The following is a 24,452-nucleotide window of genomic DNA, read 5'->3' on the forward strand; positions in this document are numbered from 1 at the left end:
GAGGATTGATTGTTCAACAACAAAACCCGATATTTTAAAAGTTATAGACGTTAGCCTCCATAGCAAGGAAATTCAGAGTTAATACTGAAAAATATGGGCTGACAGTTTGGCTTTTGTCCACACTCAGTGTCAAAAAATTAATCTGTCTAGATTTTTACCATCACTGCAAGTTGCCTGACTTTTGTGTTGTAAGTCAGGCCTCAAGCTTGGTGATGAGAAAGTTTAAGATGTTTTCAACTAATCCCCTTCCTGTTATTCTTGAAGGGCTGCCTGGTTTCACCTGAAGATCTGAAAATGTAAGTATGCCCCTAAATTCCAAGGAGGGCTAGAAGATTTTTGGGTAAAACTGCATGAATCATCTAAACATCTTTCATAACTAAAACCATTGATGTTTTCTGTTTGCCACAGACGTTAACAATAATGGCTTTCTTCCCCCCTGAAATAATATACTTCCAATGTGGATAGCAGCTGTGAGAATCTAATTCTTCATGGAGATAGTCTCACCAATGGACTAATAGAGGACATGCTAGACTGACAGGAACAGCTTTTCCTGAACACCGCCTTTTCGTGTTCAAGTTTTCAGAGTTTCAAATACCTTAACAGTTTATTTAACTTTCACAGAGAGAAAGTACCCTTAACAAGCAGTTTTTATAGTTAAAAACATCTGTTATGTATGGTATGATGTACAAAACACAAGTTTTTCACATTTTTGCCATTGGTTATACACATTTTGATGGCTTGTGTCACACAAACACAGTTTCAAACGCTGAAAGGTCTGTATGACGCTCGTATGGTGCTGGCTATATGAGAAACAAACTTCCTTCTTGGCCACTAGAGGCCACTGCTGCAGCAGGGATCAGGAACAGCCAGGAAAACAGAGTGAAAAAAGTATTTAACACAAATTAAGGTGTACATCACATAGAACTGTCATCTTCATTAGTGAAATAATTATATTAAAATGTGACTTTGCTTTGCCTAACATAGCATCCAGCAAACAGATCTAAGTTTGTAACACTACTTCATATATAGATATCTATTGCTACAAGAATCAAGTCTTTAATAGATGGGTTTCAGAGTAACAGCCGTATTAGTCTGTATTCGCAAAAAGAAAAGGAGTACTTGTGGCACCTTAGAGACTAACCAATTTATTTGAGCATAAGCTTTCGTGAGCTACAGCTCACTTATGCTCAAATATGCTTATGCTCAAATAAATTGGTTAGTCTCTAAGGTGCCACAAGTACTCCTTTTCTTTAATAGATGTTCCAGAGTGTGTGTTTAAACACTTTATTTAAATGTTTGCACAGTAAGGAACACAGCATTAGCAGGTCAACATGAGATGATGGGACACATTGTGATCTCTATATCAGAGCACACATTATATACAAAACTTTCCAGGAGGCTAGTAGAACAAGCCTCCCCAAAAATGTTTTTGGCTGGAGATGGCTAAAAATAAATCTTGCTCAGCTTACCTACATAAGCAGGCCCATTGAATTTCATGGGGAAGAAGAGAGGGAAGCCAATCTCTCGCTCTCCAAAAAGTATCTTAGCCTTCTTCTGGGCCACAAAGACAGCAAAATGTCAATCGTGATTATTTCATGGTGTCATAAGAGGGCATAGTTTGGGTGCCTTTAACTCTGCATGTCCATGCCTGGCTTCCAACCTACCTTCCACATTTGTTTTGGAGATACCGTAACATATAACAATACAACTAACAGGGTTGGCCTGTTGCAGCCTGAGCACCTCTGTCTCCTCCCCACCATGGCCAGAGATCTCTTTGCAGCACCCTGTCTCTGTTCCCCTCTTCAGGGCCCCTAATGACTCACTCTCCCCAAAGTAATTAAAATATTCCCTACCTAAGGTCCAATTTATTTAATCCTTACACACTGGCTCTTCATCCCCCAACCCCAATTGGCTGGCTCTCTCCCCCTTAGATAGGAAGTCTCCAGCCCTTTCTCACAAACCTCAGTCGTAATTTGAAGTCTCTCTCCAAGCAAGAGTTTGTCCCTCTAAGCCCACGCCCCATTCAGTGTCTCCCTCCCCTTAAATAGGGAGTGTCCAGAAGAGCCCTGCACAGGACTAGTGTAGAGCCCCACAGCAGGTCCAGGATCCCACAGGGCCCCATTACCATAACAGCAGGAGCAGGATTAAAATTAGTCCCATGCAGGGCTCTAGTCCCCAGCTCTCTTTCCTAGAGCTGGGTCCTAAATTCAACAGTCACTCCTAGACTTTACTCGGCTGGAGTCCTGGCTCTGACTTCCATCTACCTTAGCAAACTATTCCTAAGTCCTCTTAGCTAGGACAACTCTCCTGGTCTTAGGGGCTTTCCTGCAAGAGCCTTACCTCAGTCATTGCCACAGCCTCCTGGATTCCCCTCTCTCTAGCTTCATGCTGCCCTTTATAGGGGAATTAGCTGCCCTCCATCAGGCCCGTTAATGACACAAGTGGGCAGGAGCAGTCCCTTCAGTAATCAGGGTTGGCTGGGCCCAGCCTCAGTCCCTTAAAAGGAGCAAGCCACCCTGTATCAGGCACCCTTAAGTTACTGATAATATCTCAACCAAATGTTGAGCTTCTAAATAGTTCATGTTTTTATAAATATCTCCTTTTCCCCTAAATTACTGATATGTCCTTTTAATCTTAACTCAATTTTACCTTAGCTTTATGCCTGGGAATTAGGACAAATTCCTAATTCAGAGGGTTACTATGGATAAATTTATACAGCATCTATTTATCTTAAACTTTTGCAATGCATTTATTATATCATACTAAGAAAGTGATACTCTTGCATGCAACATTAGGTGGAGCTAGACCTACTAGCTAAATAGTAAATGGACAATGTGCCAATGTATACAGTGTGATACTATCTTATTTTCTGATTCCTGTCAGCTCAACAGTGATGATGGGGCTGAATGAAATATTTCCACCACTTTCTGTTTTGTCCTAGCTTCATGGCTTTGTTCATCTTTAAATTTTTTTTCTCTGTTATTCTTTACGGTGTCTATCCAATGCATCCTTGGTCTTCTACTTCCAGTACCTTCCACGCTGGCATGTATTGCCATGTATGGAACCTTTTTTGGGTCCATTCTTGACAGGTGTCCAAACCAATACAGTCATCTTTCTTGAATCTTCTGTAACAGTGTTATTTCTTAACCTAGCAAGGGTAGTTAGTAGTCATTGCTAGTGAAAGGGCACATCTGGTCCTGCAAGTGCACAAAGTCTTGTACAGCAAAGATTGCAAATAACTTCTAAACAAAGTATAACATTGGGAGAAACAGTATTGCAGCAAGCTAGTGGATAGCTTAGAGAGATGTTGCAGAATGATTATGATACACTGGTGAACCACAAAACCAAGGAGTCATGGTCTAACACTTGGCAAATATTGGACCATAGAAACCAAATACATTACTGTCTAACTGACCAACAAATATATCTCATTTTCTTCATGTACCAGTGCATGTTTATTAAACTCCATTTCTTCAGAACACATCATGTTTTCTAGATTATCTGCTTATTCTCTTAGGGCCTGGATTCTTATTTACAATAAAAGATACTTTACATCTTTTTGGGAGTAAATTATATTTAGGGTGTTCTGGAACTTTGTTTTATTCTTCATCTGAAGATGGCACCTCCAGGGACATAATGCTCTTTACCATCCAACTGTGACATTGGTTCAGAACTGCTTTAGATGAAAGCGTACCATCAGGGGCAAACCTTCGGGGAGGCTAACCCACCAGCCCTCCCCCTTCTGACCACAGCACCCCCCCCCCCACACAGTGGGAACCCTGAGGCCTCCTTCCCCCAGTGGCCAGAGGAGCCCTGCCCCAGCCATCCCAAGCCACTGGCCGGGCTGAGCCACAGGCTAGCCCCAGTGCTGGACCAAGCCTCTGGCCTGAGCACCGGCTGCTGGCAGACCCGAGCTCCAGGCTGTTGGCTGGAGCTGAGCCCCTGCCAGCTTCAGGGGAGAGAGGCAGGGCCTCAGGTAGAACATGGGTAGAGCCACGGCCTGGGGTAGGGAAGGCTTAGCCTGCCCTGCCCTTTGATACCCGCTACCCATGCATACCATTTACTGATCACCAAACCCACATCCTGTAGAATGGAGTTGTTCTAGCTGTTGCAGTGAACACGTGGAGAAGTTTAGCTCCAATTACTCCAGCAGCGAAGGGATTGTTTTGTCCATCACTACCTACAATCCCTAGAGGGTGTAGCAAGATGTCCCAATGCAGCCCAGCCCATACAGAGGTTGGTCACAACTCTTTGATGGACAACCCCCCTCATTACAGCTGTCTCCTGCACAATAGGCTAGGTGGAGAAGGTCTCCCAAGCAATAAAAAGATGAAGGACAAGAGAACACCGATTTGGAAGTAAGATTTTTTTCCCTCACAGCACACAAAACTTAATAAAATGTTTTCATATTCACAGATGCCATAGATACGGGGACAGGTCAGTGCAGGCATGCTAATGCCCTTATGACAGCTAGGATCGGGGAGCAAACTCTGAGCTGCACAGCTCCAAGAATAGTCCTTCTCATTTTTTTGCTTGTGCTCTCAGATTGGGGTCTGCACAAAAAAGCACCAGCTTCCTGCAAACAAAAGCACACCAAAGCAAGGCATGTTGCCTATGGGCATGCTGCAGGGAAGCTATTGTAGTGCATGTGATGGCAACTGGAGTTCAGCTGGAAGGCAGGTGAGGCCGAGGTTGCTCTCACAGCTCCATGCTCTGAGGGAGCTGCACCTGGCCTCTGGAGACTAGGAGCCAGCACGTGCACAGCCAATGTCAGTAGGTCTCTTCTGCAGGTCAGCGGTCGGCACACGGGGCGTGCCAACAGCCCGGCTCTCTCTGATCTCTGTATTTGTGTCCCGGGGCCAGCAGAGAGCTCTGCACCCCCACAAGCCGCAGAAGAGTCATCCAGCGCCACCGGCTACTCTCTCACAGGCTCATTATATCTTTTGCACCCGCTCCGGCCACGCCTCCGCCCTTCAGGTTGCAGCTGCACTGAATGCAAAGGGAGGAAACTCCGCCCCGGGCCCTGGTTGCAGCCTTCTCTCCCCCGAGCCAGCTTTAGAGACCTGTGGTCTCCATAGAGATAGTAACACCCTGCACCTTTCAATCGCTCTCCGGGAACAATACAAGGGGGGGAAAGGCAGAGAGAAGCAGCAGCAGGAAATCGCTGCGAGCTGATCTCTGGGCAACTTCCCCAGGGTTTTAAACACACATGTTGCTGCTGCCGGACACAAGCAAACTCCGCGGCACGAGCCAGGCGACCCTGCCGGGTGTCACTCCGCGGCCACCCCAGATCGAGCGCCTTTTGTTAACGCCAACAAAGCTTCTCCGAGCCGCTCCCCAGGACGGACTCCCGCTGCCCGTGCGGAGCAGCCCCGGCCGCGAGAGCCAGGAGCAGTAGCTGGAAAGGGGAAGCCCCGCTCGGGCGTAGGAGCGGGCTGAAGGGGATGCGTTTCCAGGGGACTGTGCCTCTTGGAGAGGGAGGCGAGCGCTGATCCCAGAGTCGCCGCGGCCACTGCGAGGATTTACACCGGCCCCTGCTCGATTCACTTTCTGGAGGGCAGCGTGCGCTGCCGAGGCGGGTCCCGCGAGCGGGGAGCGGGTCCACGGGGGCTGCGGGCGGGGAGAGGCTACCAGGCAGCAGGAGTGCGATTGTTTTTGAAGCAGCAGGTTTATGCTAATCACCCTGCCGGGAGCAGCAGTGGGAGGAGGAGAGGAGCCATTTTGAACTCACTTTAAACTTTACGGTGGAAAAGTTGGAATTCTCCAGCCGGGTCCCGAGCGATGTTCCCCGCCGCGGGGCTCTGAGGGAGCGGCCCCGCCTGGCAGAGGAGGACGAGGCCAGGGTCCCCCGGCCCCGCTGCTCATGGCTGAGGGCGGATGAGCCGCCCAGGGGGGTGGATGGATTTTGCAGGAGCCCTTTGGCTGGGATCGCTGCTGCCGCCTAAGACTCGGAGATGCTGCCGGTGCCCGCAGCCGCCTGGCTCTCGTGGCTGGCTCTGCTCTGCCGGCTGGTGCCCGCGGGGGGCTGGGAGCTGTACCTCTCCTGCGGCGCCGGGCGCGCCGGGGACCTGCTGCTGGATGTCTCCCTGGGGCCCGGCTGGCTGTACAGCGTGGACGAGGCGCTGACGGCCCGCCGCGTGCGGGAGGCGGTGGAAGTGACGGCCGCGGGGCAGCTGAGGCGCAGCGGGACGGCCGGCGGGGGCTGCCCGGCGAGCCCCCCAGGCTGCGCGCGGCTGGAGCGCAACCCGCTGCCTCTCCACGTGCGCATCGCCGCCCAGCGCTCCGGGGCGCTGCTCTCGCTCCGCCTGGCAGTCTACGTGCACAGCCCGGGCTGCCCCCGCCGGTACCGGGGGGCAGGCAACGGGGGCCAGGCGCGGCCCCGGCTCGCCGCCCGGCTGTCCCCCGGGCAGCTCCCAGCCCCGCTCTGCTTCCCCGCAGCCAGCCGGCACCTGCCCCCAGGGCCCGCCGGGGACCTGCGCTCTGCCCTCATGGCCCTGACCAGCTTCCCTGCCTGCAGGTGCCCGGACCACCGCCCCCGGGGCTGCGGCGAGCAGGAGGCAGGGGGGAGGGCTCGGTGCTGCCTGCAGCCCGCCGGGGAGTCCCCTCTGCAGCTGGTCTGTGCCTTGAGGAGGACAGGGGGGGAGATCCTCCTCCAGCTGGGGCTGGAGCGCGCCCTGTCCGCCGGGGCAGGGGCTGGGAAGGAGGAGGGGACTTGGGGGGAACGGGAGCCCGTGGGTGCGAGGGGAGAGGAGAGAGGGGCGGTGGGTGCAGGGCAGGGGGAAGCGCCCACCCTGCTGCTGGGGCCCCAGGGATTGTGGACAGAGGAGCGGGGCGGCTGGGATCGTTCTCTCCAGGGGGCTCGGAGGAGGAGAAGTGCGAACAGCCCTCCGCAGTTCCAGCTGCCCAGCTACCAGGTCTCCATCCCCGAGAACGAGCCTGCGGGTACGCGGGTGATCGCCCTGCGGGCCCAGGACCCGGACGAGGGGGAGGCCGGCCGGCTGGTGTATTCCATGGAGGCGCTCTTCGACGAGCGTTCCAATGACTACTTCTCCATCGACCCGGAGACGGGCAGCGTGGTTACCACGCGCAGCCTGGACCGGGAGACCAAGGACACCCATGTGCTGAAGGTGACTGCGAGTGACCAGGGCTCCCCCCGCCGCCGCTCAGCCACCACGTACTTGACTGTGACTGTGAGTGACACCAATGACCACGGGCCGGTGTTCGAGCAGCCTGTGTACCGGGAGACCATCCGGGAGAACATGGAAGTGGGTTACGAGGTGCTGACTATCCGTGCCACAGATGGGGATGCTCCGGCCAACGCCAACATGCTTTACCGCCTGCTGGAGCCAGGTGCCAGGGATGGCGTCTTTGAGATCGACCCACGCTCTGGAGTAGTGAGGACCTGTGCCCCTGTGGATCGTGAGGAGGTCTCTGAGTATCACCTGGTGGTAGAAGCCAATGACCAAGGAAAGGAACCAGGTCCCCGTAGTGCCACAGCTACGGTACACATCACTGTGGAGGATGAGAATGACAACTACCCACAATTCAGTGAGAAGCGCTACTTGGTACAGGTGCCAGAGGATGCCCCGGTGAACAGCCAAGTGCTGCAGGTGCAAGCAACTGACCGGGACCGGGGCAACAATGCCCAGGTGCACTACAGCATTGTGAGTGGCAACCTCAAAGGCCAATTCTATATCCACTCTTTCTCTGGTGCCATCGACCTGATCAATCCTCTGGACTATGAGACCATCCGTGAGTACACACTGAGAATCAAAGCCCAGGATGGGGGCAGGCCCCCTCTGATTAACTCTAGTGGAATGGTATCGGTGCAAGTGGTGGATGTGAATGACAATGCCCCAATCTTTGTCAGCACCCCCTTCCAGGCCACAGTGCTGGAGAACGTGCCATTGGGCTACTCGGTGCTGCATGTTCAGGCAGTGGATGCTGATTCTGGAGATAATGCCCGTCTGGAGTACAACCTTATAGACTTGTCCCCATCTCCTGGCGTGGTGTCTGGGTTCCCATTCCAGATCAATAACAGCACTGGATGGATTACAGTGTCAGCTGAGCTGGACCGAGAGACTGTGGAGAACTATCACTTTGGGGTAGAGGCTAGGGACCATGGAGTGCCTGTCATGACTTCCTCAGCCAGTGTGGCCATCACGGTTCTGGATGTCAATGATAACAACCCGACTTTCACAGAGAAGGTCTATCAGCTCAGGCTGAATGAGGATGCAGCAGTGGGCAGCAGTGTCCTGACCCTGATAGCAGTAGACAGGGACATTAACAGTGTAGTGACCTACCAGATCACCAGTGGCAACACTAGGAACCGCTTTGCCATCACCAGCCAGAGTGGGGGTGGGCTGATCACCCTGGCCTTGCCCCTGGATTACAAGCAGGAGCGGCAGTACGTGCTGACAGTTACTGCGTCAGATGGTACACTCTTTGACACTGTCCAGGTCTTCATTAATGTCACCGATGCCAACACACACCGCCCGGTCTTCCAGAGCTCCCATTACACAGTGAGCATCAGTGAGGACAAGCCCATTGGCACCTCTATTGTGACCATCGGTGCCACCGATGAAGACACAGGGGAAAATGCCAGGATCACATACATTTTGGAAGATAACATTCCTCAATTCCGCATTGACCCGGACATGGGCACTATCACCACCCTGATGGAGCTAGACTACGAGGACCAGGCCTCTTACACGTTGGCCATTACAGCTCGTGACAATGGGATCCCTCAGAAATCTGACACCACCTACGTGGAGATCCTTATCCTGGATGCCAATGACAATGCCCCCCACTTCCTGCGTGACCGTTACCAGGGCTCGGTCTTTGAAGATGTGCCACTCTCCACCAGTGTCCTTCAGCTGTCTGCCAACGACCGTGACTCAGGCCTCAATGGTCGCGTCCTTTACACCTTCCAGGGTGGTGATGATGGTGATGGAGACTTTTACATTGAGCCCACTTCTGGAGTGATACGCACGCTGCGCAAGCTAGATCGTGAGAACGTGGCTGTCTACAGCCTGCGGGCCTTTGCCATGGACAGAGGCAGCCCACCTCTCAAAGCCTCTGTGGATATCCAGGTAACCGTGCTAGACATCAATGACAACCCGCCTGTCTTTGAACAGGATGAGTTTGACATCTTTGTGGAGGAGAACAGCCCAGTGGGCTCCATCGTGGCACGGATCAGTGCGGCCGACCCAGACGAAGGGACAAATGCACAAATCATGTACCAGATTGTGGAGGGTAACATCCCTGAGGTCTTCCAGCTTGACCTGCTCAACGGTGATCTCACAGCCCTGGTGGATCTGGATTATGAGAGCCGGACGGAGTATGTGATTGTGGTGCAGGCCACCTCAGCCCCTCTCGTCAGCCGAGCCACCGTGCACATTCGCCTGTTGGATCAGAATGACAACGCACCTGTGCTGCAGGACTTCCAGATCCTCTTCAACAACTATGTGACCAACAAGTCTAACAGCTTCCCCTCTGGGGTGATTGGCAAGATCCCAGCCTATGACCCTGATGTGTCCGACAGCCTGGCCTACACTTTTGTTCAAGGCAACGAGTTGAACCTGCTACTGTTGGACTCTGCCACTGGGGAACTCAAACTCAGTCGAGATCTGGACAACAACAGACCCCTGGAGGCTCTTATGATAGTGTCAGTTTCAGGTAAGAAAACTTGGCAGGGGATAATAATGTATAAGAATTTTGTTTATTGGACCAGCATACTGGTACAGGCAGCAACATGCTGTATACAACTTTTAATTTCCTGGCGCAGTGGCTTATTTGTGAAATTTCTGGAGAGGAGCCACAAAAATGTATCAGAGCTATGTGCTGTGGACTGACATGAATAGTATGTTGAGGTGTATTGAGCCAGTGATATTTTGAATCACAGGGAAAAACAGAGGTTGAGGGCAAAATATATTCCCTGGGCATAGTTAGCTATTTAGGCTAAAACTTTCAGATGTGGATGCATAGAGTTAATAAGTGACCTGATTTTTCAAGATGCCAAGAATGCACAGCTCTCATTGATTGATTTACATTGAATATTTCGGCTTACTCCTATAATTAGTTATACATAAGAACACTGAAAAGTAAAATTAGTGGGTGCACTGTACATATGAGTTGGGGGTTTGCTATTTTTTTTTTTAAACAGCAAGATAAAAGATTTGATTATTTCTTTTTGAATACTGGGAAAGTTGGCTGGTAAATCTCCTTTAGATTTTAGGTCATATTTTCTACTAAAGTTGGTGGAGCATCACCCATTTGCACCAGCAACCAAAATTTTTGCCTTTTGTTTACATCCTTAGAAAATGACTCCTACAAAAACAGTCAGTTATAGCTGTATAACACAGTTAATTTCAGTGGGGTTGCTTTGGTGTAACTGAGGATGTTCGTTGGCACACAGTGTCACCAAAATAAGTATTGAAAGTTTTCTTTTTTGTCTTTTAGGCTTAACTAATCTAGTATGCAGTCACAGTAATTTATTTATTGTGCTAGTAGTGGCTTTAAATTATACAGTGAATTGACATATGGATGCAAGTCCTAAATTGTTACTGTTTTGTTTTACAATACAGTATTTTAAATAACTTGAGAGACAATCCCCATAGAAAAGAAGAGCACTTTCTCCTCAGTTTCTTGTTTATTATGGAATTACTCTTTGCAATTATGGTACATACAGTGCATCAGTAATGCAATGACTAATCTCCTCCCCAAATTCCACTATGCTATCTTTATCATGGGCCTGATCCCGCGCAACTCCTGTTGTCTTCAAAGGCCCATCATGAGCAACATTTTCTCTGCAGCCTATCACTAATATTTGTATTCTTTTATGTGAAACAGGGTATGTAAGTACTAAGTGTGTGCAATGAAATCTTTTCTTAACACAAATCATTCAGATATCTAAATACAGCACAATCGTGGCAACACTTGCTACTGTTAGTAGCGTCACTGGGATAAGTGGGACCTCCTGGTAGATAGCACTATGCTCTGTCAGGTTTGCACGATCAGGGTCTTTGTTTGCTGCAGGGTAAAGGAAAGTGGTGTTACCTCCAGTCACTGGGGTTATTAGTGTGTGTCATCTGGTGATGGGTTCATGTTTCATGCGAAATGCTAGAAGGGAACTATTTTTGTAAAATAGCTCATAACTGTTACTTCCACATTCTTTGAAAGCTTACAGAGAAACAGGCAATTGGCTTGCATGTTTGAAATAAGGCATACATGTGATTTACATGGTCACAATCAGCCTGAACCAGGTGACAGAAAGCAGTAGCTTCTTATCTAACAGCAGGAGATAAAGAACTGGACAAAAAGCAAGAAGGCTGGAAAGGTGATTAAAATGGGCTAGGTGGGGAGAGCATATGGGACAGAAGTAGAAGATGATAGCATTCCTTTCTCATGCTAATAATGTCTTCATCCATTTATGCAGATTTCAGTGGGTGAAATAGATATAAAAATATGAATGCTTAGAGCACAGGTTTCAGAGTAACAGCCGTGTTAGTCTGTATTCGTAAAAAGAAAAAAGAAAAGGAGTACTTGTGGCACCTTAGAGACTAACCAGTTTATTTGAGCATGAGCTTTCGTGAGCTACAGCTCACTTCATCGGATGCATAGCAAAGCTCATGCTCAAATAAACTGGTTAGTCTCTAAGGTGCCACAAGTACTCCTTTTCTTTTTTCTGCTTAGAGCACAGTTAAGCTGCTGCCTTATGAGGTCTCATGTAATACAACTATGACGAGTAATGCACTGTTATTACATCTTGTGAGAATGTGAGCTCTGAATAATATTAAAAATTAATATTAATATTCTGTAATTTTCAAAACTTGTTATCTCTATCACAGCTGCACCCCCACCAGGGATATTTCAAAGAGGCGTTTTCATCAGTTAGCATTCTTAAGTAATTTTGGCAGGCATCAAAGTCAGTTTGATACTGTTTTTGAAAAGTTTTCTGTGTGTGGGAAAAGATTGCTTCATAGAGGTATTTAAGAGGGCAGAGGTCTACAGAACTTGTGATTCCATTTAGGAAACTCTCACCTCTCCACTTTCTCCAGTTTTCTTTAACAAGTGAAATGGAGAGAAGAACAGCCTTGGAGTGAAATACTCAACATTGTTATCTGTAGTTAACTGAAAAATGTGTCTGCTGGGTGGTCATTAATTTACCTATCAGGCCAGGGAAGCAAACCTGATGCAGGCAAAAGTCCTGTCAGAGTCTTTGCGAGTTTGAGCTGTATATGGACTCTTAGGGGACATACGGAAATGCTGTTGCTGCTGTGCAGTCGTGTTTTCACCTACTGACATGGGCTACATCTGAGGTTTGCTGCGAGGGCTCTGTGGATAAGTGTGTGTAAATAAAAAATTAAGCTTATCAGATGTGATAGGTCTTAGACAAATGAGAGGAGGCATACTATACCAGGGGTAGCCAAACTTACTGACTCTCCAAGCTGCAGATGACAACAGAATTTTGAGAGCCAGGTTGCCTGCCTGGGCTCAGTCCTTCCCACTCCTGCTTCAGCCCCGAGCCGGCCAGGTGCACCCCATTGGACTGAAGCCCATACTCCACCACCCCGCTGCAAGGCAGAGGTCCTGAGCTCCCCTCACTCCAGTCTGGTAGGTGGAGAATGGGGAGGGGCGGGGGAGGCTCTGCAAGCTGCACTTTAACTGTAAAAGAGCTGCATGCAGCTCATAAGCCAGGGTTTGGCCACCCCGTACTAGACAATTACATTAACTTGGAACTTTGACATTTGGATAAAACAGCATTCTTTTATTTGATCTGTAATTGACTTCAAAATGCATGTTTTTATTTCGCAAACAAAAGTCCAAAGTTGTCAAAAAAATCTCTGGAAAAAACAGGAAACGAAATGATTGATTTAGTGAAATTTGAAAATGAGAGACCCACTTCATTTAAAAACATGGTCACCTTCAACAGCACAGATATTTGCAGAAGCCATACTGAGACTATGTCCACACTACTGCGGTAAGTCGACCTATGCTACGCAACTCCAGCTACGTCAATAACGTAGCTGGGGTCGACCTACCTTCGGTCGAGTTACCGCGGGGTCTGCACCGCGGGGGGCGGACGGGAGAAAATCTCCCAGCGACTCACCTTTCTCTTCTCATCGGGGGTAGAGTACAGAAGTCGACTGGAGAGCGATCTGCTGTCGATTTGGCAGGTCTTTACTCGACCTGCTAAATCAACCGCCGGTGGATCGATCTCAGAGCGTGGATCCCCTCTGTAATGTAGACCTGCCCTAAGAGTCTGGCCAGACAGTTCAGAAAGAGGGATTCCTTTGTGTGTGGATTTTCCTGTGCTGTGGCACTGTTTCTCCTCGCTCTGGATGCCTCTGAAAGCCCACCACAAAGTCTGGGGTAGGTGCACAGAGAGGAAGCCTAGCAGGGGTGAGGTTGTGTGGATGACTGTTACTAATGTACACCTTTTCCTCTGGCAACGAGCAGGGAATCTTTGTGAAAGGCAGAGGAAAATTAGTCTTTGGGCTGTTCCCCTCCATGCGTGAAACCTCCCTTCACAGGGCATGGGCCAATGGCAGGGAAACCAGGATAGCAGTGGATCTCTGGGCCCCAGCTTATTCTGCAGGAAAATGGGAAGAAATCCTGTCCCAGCCCCCACTGCTGGAAAGTTTGCAAAGAAATCTCACAGTTGTCCTCTATTTTACACCTGCTCTGGACTTTTCTGCAGGAAGGGGTGGTCTGGACTTATATTTCCCTTGCCTGTGTGTGGGATCACAAGGTGTGAATTTTTGAATAGTTGGGATGAAATATTCGCCCCACTGAAGTTATGGGAGTTTTGCCATTAAGTTCAATGGGGTCTGGATTTCATTGTGAGGATCTAGAGGGTTTTGAATTTTAGAATCTGCAATTGCTTTAGTGTTGTTAAAATCATGAAATTAGTAAAATTATCAGGATTATGAGCTGATATTCTTTCTCTTCACCTATAACAACATGAGCAAAAATTAAAGGGACACCGTCAACTTGCAGTCTAGTCAGTTTGTGAAAATGGGTTAAAGGTAGTTCTAGATAAAGCATCTGCCCCTAATTTCCCCCTGCTAATTTTGACGGTTTATAGTACAATTGTCCTGTATTAAAAAATTATATATATTTTTTTCCTCTTGTGCTGTGGGTAGCGGTGCTGGAACACTTTTTGTAGTGGGGATGTTGAAAGTCAGCGAAACTGAAAAGCAGTGGTCCCAAAACTTTTTACCTGCGCCACCCGCCAGAGCTGGGGCCTGGAGCAGGGCCATGTCTCGGGTGGGGGGTGGGGGAGTGCAGACAGGGGCAAGGGGGCCGGGGCTGGCAGCCAGGACCCCAGGCGCAGCACTGGCAGCTGGAACCCCGTGTAAAATCTGGGGATTCTGCAGCACCCCCTCACCCCCATCCCACACCATTAGTTTCCACGCCTATGGCTGTGGGAAGGAAAATACACAGGAGTGGGAAACTGATTCTGGCCCCAATCTTGCATAGGGATCCACTTGTCAGTTGAAGTCAATGGGACTTTAAGTGCCCGATCCCACAAATAGTTGTGCCCACACTTAACTTTATTATCAAGAGTATTCCCATTGATCTCAGTGGGACAACTTGCATCAGTGATGTTCAGTATATGTACCTGTATTTGCAGGGCCGGGGCATAATGAATACAAAGGTAAAATAATGAAAATAACCGTACACCAATGTAGTCAAATGCACAAAATAAATGGGAAAAAAAATTCTCACATTTCTCTCTCATAACAGTCTTAAATATTACTTGTAGAAAAAGTAGTTTAAAGAAAAACTCTTTCAGGCAGAAGTGTGATTCTTTTTTTTCTCTCTCTCATTTGCGGGTGCCTCTTTAATCAAATCTCTTTTTCCAGATTGCAGTAGAGATTTTTGGAGGTATTTTTCAAAGGAGACTTTTAGGGCTTGGTTTTGTGTCTAAAGTGTTTTAAAACCAAATCATAATATTTTATTTTTTCAACCCACTGTCCCCAGAACACATAACTTTAGATTCTGAATTCTGGGGATACATCGGCTTGAAACTGCCAAAATGTATTAATAGCAGATTCTGAGAAAATGTCCTCAAAATATATTTTTAAAAGACAAAAGAACATTGCAGTATGTAACTTCTCTTTTAAGAGTTTAAATATTTCAAAATTTAAGCATGATGCTAACTCCAGTTGCAGAGATCTAAAGGTATGAAGATTGAATATTTTTACCAAAAGCATTCAATCATTTAAGCGCTCAGGGATGACAGGAAACATGGAAACTGGATAAAAATAACAAGGTTTATGGGACTTTCAGCTGCTTGTTCTGATAAACTTTTCTTCTTGTTGGTGATAGGTGAATTTAAGTTTGATAAATGTTATTTGAAACTGTTTCCCTAGTAAACCTGTGATGATTCTTCTGGAAAAAAACAGGACTATTGGAAAAAATAGAGAACCCTAAGTAAAAAAATTAAATGCCAGCAGTCATTTTGCACCAGTTGATTTTTCTTTTCATTATGATTAGTTGGATTATTTCTAATCTGTTCTGATCATCACTCACTTTGAAATTATTGCCATTTTATTTTTTTGGTGGTTATTGGTGCTGCCATTTGGTAACATTAGTAGAAACAAAATCATCACTTCGGGAAAGTGGGAGAAACTTTCTGATAGGTCGTAGAAAGTGGAAAGCAAAGATAGCTGAATCAAAAATTAATTTGTAAATTAGAGGGAGTATTGTAGGACTTTTTCTTTTGCAAAATTCCATTTATAATCCTTTTCAAAACTTGAGGTTGAAGTTTAGGGTCAAATTTTCAAAAACACCTAAAACAGGAGCCATCGTCCTATTTTCAAAAGTAATTTAGAAGCCTAAATTCCAATGGCTTTCAGTGAGAGTTAGGCTCCTGTGTGCCTAAGTCACTTTTGAAAATGGGGCTTTGACTCTTCAATCACATAGGTGCTTTTACCAGAAGTGAATAATTTTTTGTAAATTGTTTTCCATTACGTGCTTGGTATCATGGTGATAAGTGTTCTAAAAAGACCTAGATGGAGATAACTGTGAATTATTTCGTGTGGACCTCAGTTCATTGCCAATGTAGCTAAGACCCTGATCCTGCAATTTACAGTGTGCAGGTGGAATGCTGTGCCTTTGTGGAACCCACCTTGGTTAACAGGTCTCTGACAGGAGCCCTAGTCTACCTGTCCAATGCAAATTGCAGGATTGGAACCTAAAATACTATTTTTCAATATTGAAAGCAAATACCTAAATTCAGTACATACGTTTCTTAACATACCGTGCATCTAATTTACTACTAATTTTGCACATCACCTACACTTTAATTGTAAATGAGTTTTGTTATAATTAAGGCTACGTTTTAGTCACGGGTATTTTTAGTAAAAGTCATGGACAGGTCACAGGGCAGTAAACAAAAATTCACGGCCTGTGACCCGTCCATTACTTTTCCTATATACCCATAACTAAAACTTGGGGCAGGGCACCGTGGGTTTTGGGTGTGTGTGTGTGTGTGTGTGGCCCAGGATCCCTGCTGGTGCTGGCGAGGGGGAGGGTTGGCAGGGCTGGGAGGCTCCCTACCTGGCTCCGACCGGCATGTCCCTGCAGCTCCTAGGGGAGGTGTGGTCAGGGGAGCTCTGCACGCTGCTCCCGCCACAAGCACTGGCTCTGCATCTCCCATTGGTTGGGAACCGCAGCCAATGGGAGCTGTGGGGGCAGCATGCGCAGGCAGTGTGTAGAACCCCCTGGCCACTTTGACTAGGAGCTGCAGGGACAAGCCAGGGAGCCCCCCACCAGGTAAGTGCCGCCCTGTACCCCAATCCCGTGCCCCAGCCCTGAGCCCCCTCCCACACACTCAAACTGCTGCTGTCCCAGGGAGCCAGCAGAAGCTGCTGCAGAAGTCACAGAGATCACAGAAAGTCACAGAATCCATGACTTCGGTGACCCCTGTGACAGACATGCAGCCATAGTTATAATTGTGATGAAATGTAGAAGTAAGGAACTTCAGTGTGGTTTTCTTTACCATTGTCTTTATAGCAGATAAGAGCAATTAAATTATATATCAAGTTGTTGTTATTGCTGGCATTTTATAGTTATGTTTAAAGAAGGCAGTGCTTAAAGTTTGTTTTCAATTATGTGCTTTAAATAAACCACTGAGTATGTGAGCTAACAGTATTTCCTTTTATGTTCTTCTGACCTTATGTTAGATATTAAAGTGGGATTTAATGAAGTCAGTATAACACCAACAAACCCAAATTAAGATAAGACTCATGTAGTGGTGCAATAAACGTTTATTCTAACTCAGTGATCGTCAAGGGATAATTTTTATTATTGTAGTTAAAAAGTCATTATGCCAATGTTACCCCATTACCAGTTTGGTCACTTTCTATACAAATAGAACAGAAGGTTGTGCACCTTGTTGTGTATTATTTGCATATTGGTGAAGTTAGGGCTGCCGTTTCCTCATGGACAGAGGGCAGATACTACAGTGATAAGTACTGTATAAACACCTATGATATTTTTAGCAGGGTTTGAGGTTAAAAGAACAAAAGGCATGGAAATACAACAGGAGGAATTGGGGGAAAACTTTGCAAGGTCATTTTTGGTTTGCAAAGAATGCATGATCTGACCCCAAGTGATGAGGTCCGGTGTTTCATTGCTTTATGGAAGTGTAGACTGTGTACATCTTTGGGGTTTTGCATCTCTATTTTATGGCTGATTTTGCTTTATTAGATTCATGAAGAATTGTGCCAGTAACTTCAGTGATCTGGGATCAGGCCCTACAGAGATGAAGAGGGCTTGAGGGGTTTTTTTGTTTTTTTTGTTTCAGCTATGCAGAGTAACCAGTTCTTTTATGAGTGATGTTTCTGCCTTTTTGCAAGAACTTGCTTTCATTTCAATCATTCACAAAGTTACTGGTAGCTTGGGGAAAAGGTCTGGTTTCAGGTATCAACAAAGGAAGGAGTAACACATGAACTGCTTGCTGCGACCTCCCTGTAGCCACTAGGGAAGTAAATTCTGTAAGTGTAGAACATCGTTGGCCATGACATCCCAGCAGGTTATATACAATTACAAGATTACAGTGTACTTATGAATGAATGACCTTTGATGCTCCCCATTCCTATCATGATGCTTGGAAAAGATGTACAGACACATCAGGTTTCTTACAAAACGATCATGTGGACGCAGAACCCACTTTGTAGTGGGAATATCCTAAAACTGTAATTTAGAATTGAAACATTCTTGTTGGTCTTGAAAAGCTCTGAAAGTGCAATAGCTGGCACATCCCATGGTAAAGTAATCTGAGAAACAGCAATAATCTGAAGACTAAAAAAGACTAGGGAACAAGTTGTGTTTGTCTATGAAAGACAGCTGCATGATTATAGTCCGTAATTCTTACTTTTGGCTGTGTGTTAGAAGATAAAGTCTTCTAACTCAGAGTTGTAGGAAGTTTACGTTACTCAAATGATGGAGGAATCATCATAATTATTTATTTAAAATGTGGTAGTGTCCAAATGGCCTAATCAGGATTGGCACTTCATTTTTGCTGAGAAGTATACAAACAGGAAGGGATACAAATGGTTCCTGCCCCAAAGCTCTACCTGACTGCATAATGACAAGAGACACTCCATGGGGCTATGATCTGTCCCACCATGTGATGGGTTGAGCCCCCCATCCGGTGCCACCTGATGTGCTGGGGTCCCACTGGTTCCTTCTGTTCCACCAGCGTGGGTTGCCTTACCCTGTTCCGCTGTGCCAGGCCCTCAAGCCTTCTGCAGCACACATAGAGGTAGGGGCACACCCAGCTGCAAATGGACATTGAGATCAGCTCTATGTGGGAGGAATCAGCTCGGGGATTGCCTAGCCCTCACATGCACACCTCCTTTGGGGTATAAACCCAAAATAATATTGTCTTGCACTGTATAGAAAGATCTGCACAGTGCAAGCTCATAAATATTCACTCTCTCCCTCAATGTGGAAAGAGATATGCAAGCTTCTTCCCCCTCCCCCCCCATATGAATTGCACAAACTGGGTTATGTTATAAACAAGAAATAAATTTATTAACTACAAAAGGTAAATTTTAAGTGATTATAAGGAACGGCAAACAGAACAAAGCAGATTACTGAGCAAATAAAACAAAACACGCAAACTAATCTTAATACACTAAAGAAACAGATTACACAGATTAGTAATTTCTCACCCTAAATGTTGTTTAGGTGGGTTGCAGAGTTTCTGCTGCTCAGAGTTCTAGTTATATCTCTTTACAGGCTAAACCCCTGTTCTCAGCCTGGATTCAGCCCTTGCCTTCCCCTAGCTTAATTCCTTGCTTTCTTCAGGATCTTTCAGCTGTCTTCCATCTCGGGTGGGGAGGCAAATGGAGAGCCCAGATTGCCTTGCTTCCCATCCTTAAATAGAATTTACGTAAGGCAGGAAGCCTTTATTTCCAGTGGAAAAGTACCAGCAGTGTTTTGTACCAGATTATGTTATCACATGACCTTGTAGTGTCAGGACAATCATGAGACAAGGTTTATTTGCAAGGTCCACAGGAAAGAACTCCTGGGAAGATGCGGGATCCACATCTTTGAAGACTCATTATCTTTTCCTAATGGCCCATTAAGGTTGATTGTTTACTCTCTGGTGGGCGTTTCCCAAGCACATACAACTGTGTGGGTAATTGTTTACATGGATAATATTCCTAACTTTAGATACAGGAATGATACATGCATACAAATTGGATAAACACATTCAGTAAATCATGACCTTTTCAGTGATATCTCACATGACCCATCTTGCATAAAACACATCTTAGTTATGTCATATTCATATCATAACAATATTTCTGTGAAGAATAGGGGGTGTAATGTCACACTCCACACCATACATCTTCACTGCCAGCCGTGAGGGGAGTGCACAGGCTGTAGTAGTTGCTGTTTGTGAGAAAAATACTTCCCAATGTTTCTATCTTTCCTCTGAACCTCTCCTACTGGCCAGTGGCTGCTATTAACACAATCTACCTTTAACAGCCAAATTTTCAAAAGCGCCTTCTAATTTTGGTGGATCAGTTTTGGGTGCTCAGTTTTAAACAGCGTGGCCTGATTTTTCAGAGGTACTGAGATTGTCATCTCTCATTGACTTCACTTGGGGTTTTGGGTGCTCAGCCCCTCCTGAAATCAGACCCAAGTCAGTTCAACTTGAGGACACAGAAACTGTAGCACCCAAAATTGGAGGACAATTTTGAAAACATTGGTCTAAGTCAGTAACACCCAAGCAAAGAACATCAGAGTTTAAGGTCCCTGTATTCCATTGGCTATACACCTAGGCATGATGGGTCATATGTACTCCTGAAATGTTGCAAACTTCATTCTCCAGACTATAGACTGATGTTTTGGGGAACTTTTCTTTTTAGGGGAGGAGTGTCTGGAAGAGTAGTTGTCCTGAAGTATCTTTGGCTGCCATTCTCTGCCCTCCCCATCTACTTCCTTGGAGGGCAGGAGGCCACCAAGAGGTGGAAGGGATATTAACTGGTGGTCAGCATTGACCTACTTCTGGAAATCTCGCAGAGTTGATTAAGAGGATAATTGTAGAAAGAGTGGCCCCTCCCTATTTACGGAGCACTTGTGGAGGGTATTCTAGGGGTTCAGGAGAAAGTGGGGAGTATGCAGTAGAACTGGTGCATCCGTCTTCCCTTTCTAACCCATGCTGTTTGTTCCACTTCACTTGGGGAAGTCGAGGGGAACACTTGGACCTTATAAATGATTGTATGTGCCTTTTGTTTTAGTGTCTGTCGGCTCACAAGTGTAGAGTAGCAGACGAACTCTGGACCATACTATTCTTTAAAAAGTGAACATTTTATTTGGGTATTTTTTTCTGGTGATCACAATTAACGAAAAAACAGCTAGTTTATAGCTGTGAGTTATCTGTCACTGTGCCTAAGTTGTTGTTGTTTTTACCTTTCAGTAGTAGAGGTTCCTTTATCTCAATACAGCATTATATTGTCAATATGTTTCCATGAAATATTTTGCTTTCCTAGCAGTAAATGTTTTCCTGTCTATTGAAACAAAAATATACCACTCCTATGAGATTCAGGAATTAAATGGAAGGAAACACATATTAAAGCAAAATGACAGCAATAGCTTTTTGCCAATTGAAACAGATCATACAAAATGGTGAGAAGGTAAACGTTTCTCTATTTATCATAATCCTTTTGAAAAGTGTTAACTGTGAAAAGTAACCAACACTGAAGATATTTGTTTCTGTCTATATGTCTATGTATACATTATGTGTTGCATACCTCTATTATTTTTGCTACACTCCTTTAATAAGACATTTTTACACGAATAGGTCATTGACTGAGATGTACTGAACACAATATAATTGTATTTCTGAATCTCACTCCACAAAGTCTAAAGTGTATAACTAGGGCTGTCAAACGATTAAAAAAATTAATCGTGAAATTAAAAAAAAAGTGTGATTAATTGCAGTTTTAATCACACTGTTGTTTATGGAATTCCAATTTAAATTTATTATAAATATTTTTGGATATTTTTCTACATTTTCAAATATACTGATTTCAATTACAACACAATACAAAGTCTACAGTGCACACTTTCTATTTTTTATTACAAATATTTGCACTGTAAAAAAACAAAAGAAATAGTATTTTTCTGTTTACCTCATACAAGCACTGTAATTTTGTTCAGAGTTACAGACCGCTTCCATTCCCAAGGTGTTCGTAACTCTGAGGTTCTACTGTATATGGCATATTACAGTTCTCTCAACTCCCCCAAATTAAAAAAAAAATGCCAGACATGTAAATCTCTAGGAGGTGAATAAAATATGTGTAGTCACTCATTTTTAGATACGAGAAATAGAGTGAAAAGTCAGCCTAGTCAAAATTGTAAATGAAATACAGAGGTCTTTTCTCATGAGGGCTGTAAACTGGCTATCTCAGTCCTACATGTTTTGTGCTCTATTTCTGCTGTTTAGCAAGACATCAGTTGTTATTTGGAATTGTTGAATTGCATTGGAATAGTTTGTCTGTGCTACTTGTGATTACAGAGGTTTAGTGCTCTTTTTATCCATTTGGATACATTACTGTAATGAGAAAAGGAGGACTTGTGGCACCTTAGAGACTAACCAATTGTTAGTCTCTAAGGTGCCACAAGTCCTCCTTTTCTTTTTGCGAATACAGACTAACACGGCTGTTACTCTGAAACCTGTCATTACTGTAATGGACTCTTTAGACACACATAGGCATTAATGGAATACGGTTGTCAAAAGAACACTTTTAATTGGCTGGTGTTAACATTAAAAAGGTGCTGTTTATGTTGGGAAAGAGCAGCTGGTAACAACTGTAGGATTCATTAACTTTCAGTGAATCGGATGTGCTGTGAAGAGTGTCTGACTTTTTCATTTTTAAATTCAGAGACACAGCAAATGAAATATTAACAATGGTTAATTCCTCAATTCTGCAAACATTTAACTTTATGCGTATAAGTATTCTCATTGCACCCAATCCCAGAGTTCAAAGTTAAACATGTGGTAAATGTTTGCGTAGTTTATGTGGATGTGAATTTACATGTTGTTGGGGGTTCCTCTAGATCAGTGTTTCTCAAACTGGGGGTCCTGACTCAAAAGGGGGTCACAAGGCTATTGTGTGTGTGCAGGGGGGTTGCAAGATCACAAAAAATATTGCTGGGGTAGAGGGAGCTGAGGGTGGGGTACAGCAGCCTCCATTCTCTGGCTGCCAGCAGCAGTGCAGAAGTAAGGGGGGCAATACCATGAGAATGCACCTATGAATATGTACAGTAATTTGCTATCACAGGGGTCGTTACAGCCTGAAATATTTTCAAAGGGGGGCCCAACAAAAAAAGTTTGAGAATCCCTGTATATGACATGAAATGAAAAATGACTGACACTTCAGCAGTTTTACGGAGGTTGGAATTAAGATGGCTTTACACAGTGAATACACTGCCCTCAGTATAACAGTGGTTCATTTTGTAAGTGTTGACATTGTACTCAGTGCACCATAAAAGGAGGTAGGAAGGGGAGTAGGAGAAACGAGGCTAGAGTTGTAAATGGAGGTGGGGGAGGTAAAGATAGGACTTCACTGATGAAAGTCACACCAGATGTGGTAGTTAGAGTTGGAAAAATGATTCATTGTGAATGATTTGTCTGAGAAATGTAGCCCTTTTTCTGTTTTCAAATTATTTGCAAACAAGCAGGGATTTCTAACACATTACTTCTGATTAGAGTGGTAATTGTGGGATCACGTCTGTGAAGAAATTTCAGTTTATGGATTGTTCAGGAATTGGTTGTTATGTGTATTTAGTATTTGTGAGTAGCACCGTGTGATAGGTCTCTTAAGGGGGGAAGAGATGTGACAGTGAAGGAAGAATCACAGTATGAAGATTATGTTGCTGCCCAGTAAAGGCAGAAACAATAACTTTGGGTTATTAAGCACCAGATCGTGGCCCAGACTTCTGCAACCACTCAGGGGCATAAAGGGGGACCCTCCCCATGTTCTTGCATGATCTCTACGGAGCTTGGGTTGGGGAAAAGTGGACCCCAGCTCCTTTATTACTCCTTCCTCCTCACTGTAAGAAAGGGGTGGGAAGGGGGAGAAGCCTGGGCTCTGACCTTCCAGTGCACAGTCTAGCTGCTGAGCCACCAAGAGAGAAGTAAATGACTTCTGGGAAAGGGCTGTCACAGGCTATTCCCTCCTGGAGCAAGGGGGAGCCAAGGTCATATCTCCTCCCCATGGTGGTTCATACACTGTCCCTTCACAAGCCCCTGTGACTTTCTTCTAACATGTGCTACAGTTACACTACTTTTTTAAAACAAGGAATGTAGGGAGAGATTTCCAAAGGCACAAATGGGAGTTAAGTGCCAAAATCCCACTGAGTTTGGGTATGCATCCGATGAAGTGAGTTGTAGCTCACGAAAGCTTATGCTCAAATAAATTGGTTAGTCTCTAAGGTGCCACAAGTCCTCCTTTTCTTTTTGCTAACTCCCTTTGTTAGTCCCAGCCATAATTTTTAAAACACCAGTAGTAATTCCCTGGGGGGGATTGTTGGAGAATAAATAGGGTTTGATGTGTGACTAAGTTCTAAGGACCCTTTCTAACAAATTTCCATAGCATCTCTAATAGCTTTTATCCTGTTGATAATTATTCTGGACTGATTTCTATGATTATGGTATTTTTCTTGGATTTAAGGCTGTATAGTATTCTGGTTACATTGACACCTGTATAAGAAACATACCTTTTTCCATTTGCATGAGTTGGTGGCATTCTGTTGCCTTTTTCTGTTTTTCAAGACTATCTTGCAGTTAGACTAAATAAGGCAGAGTGTGAAATACGTTGACTTAGGGGGCTCAGTCCTGGAAAGCCTTACTCACAGAAATAGCCTTGTTGAGGTGCAGATTAGAATAGCCGCATGTTTGCCACTTGATATTTCTGTGG

The 24,452-nt window shown here is 45.5% G+C and overlaps 1 protein-coding gene across 1 annotated transcript in view; it reads left to right on the plus strand.

The window, feature by feature from the left end:
* The first annotated feature begins 5,954 nt into the window (after window positions 1-5,954).
* The window catches only part of CELSR1 (cadherin EGF LAG seven-pass G-type receptor 1), a 258,104-nt gene continuing 239,606 nt past the window's right edge, over window positions 5,955-24,452 (plus strand). The window contains exon 1 of the mRNA XM_074942418.1: window positions 5,955-9,678. Within this exon, the coding sequence (XP_074798519.1) occupies window positions 5,955-9,678 (3,724 nt within the window). The remainder of the gene's footprint in view (window positions 9,679-24,452) is intronic.

The sequence above is a fragment of the Natator depressus genome, chromosome 1 (assembly GCF_965152275.1).
Source record: "Natator depressus isolate rNatDep1 chromosome 1, rNatDep2.hap1, whole genome shotgun sequence".
Taxonomy (NCBI): domain Eukaryota; kingdom Metazoa; phylum Chordata; order Testudines; family Cheloniidae; genus Natator; species Natator depressus.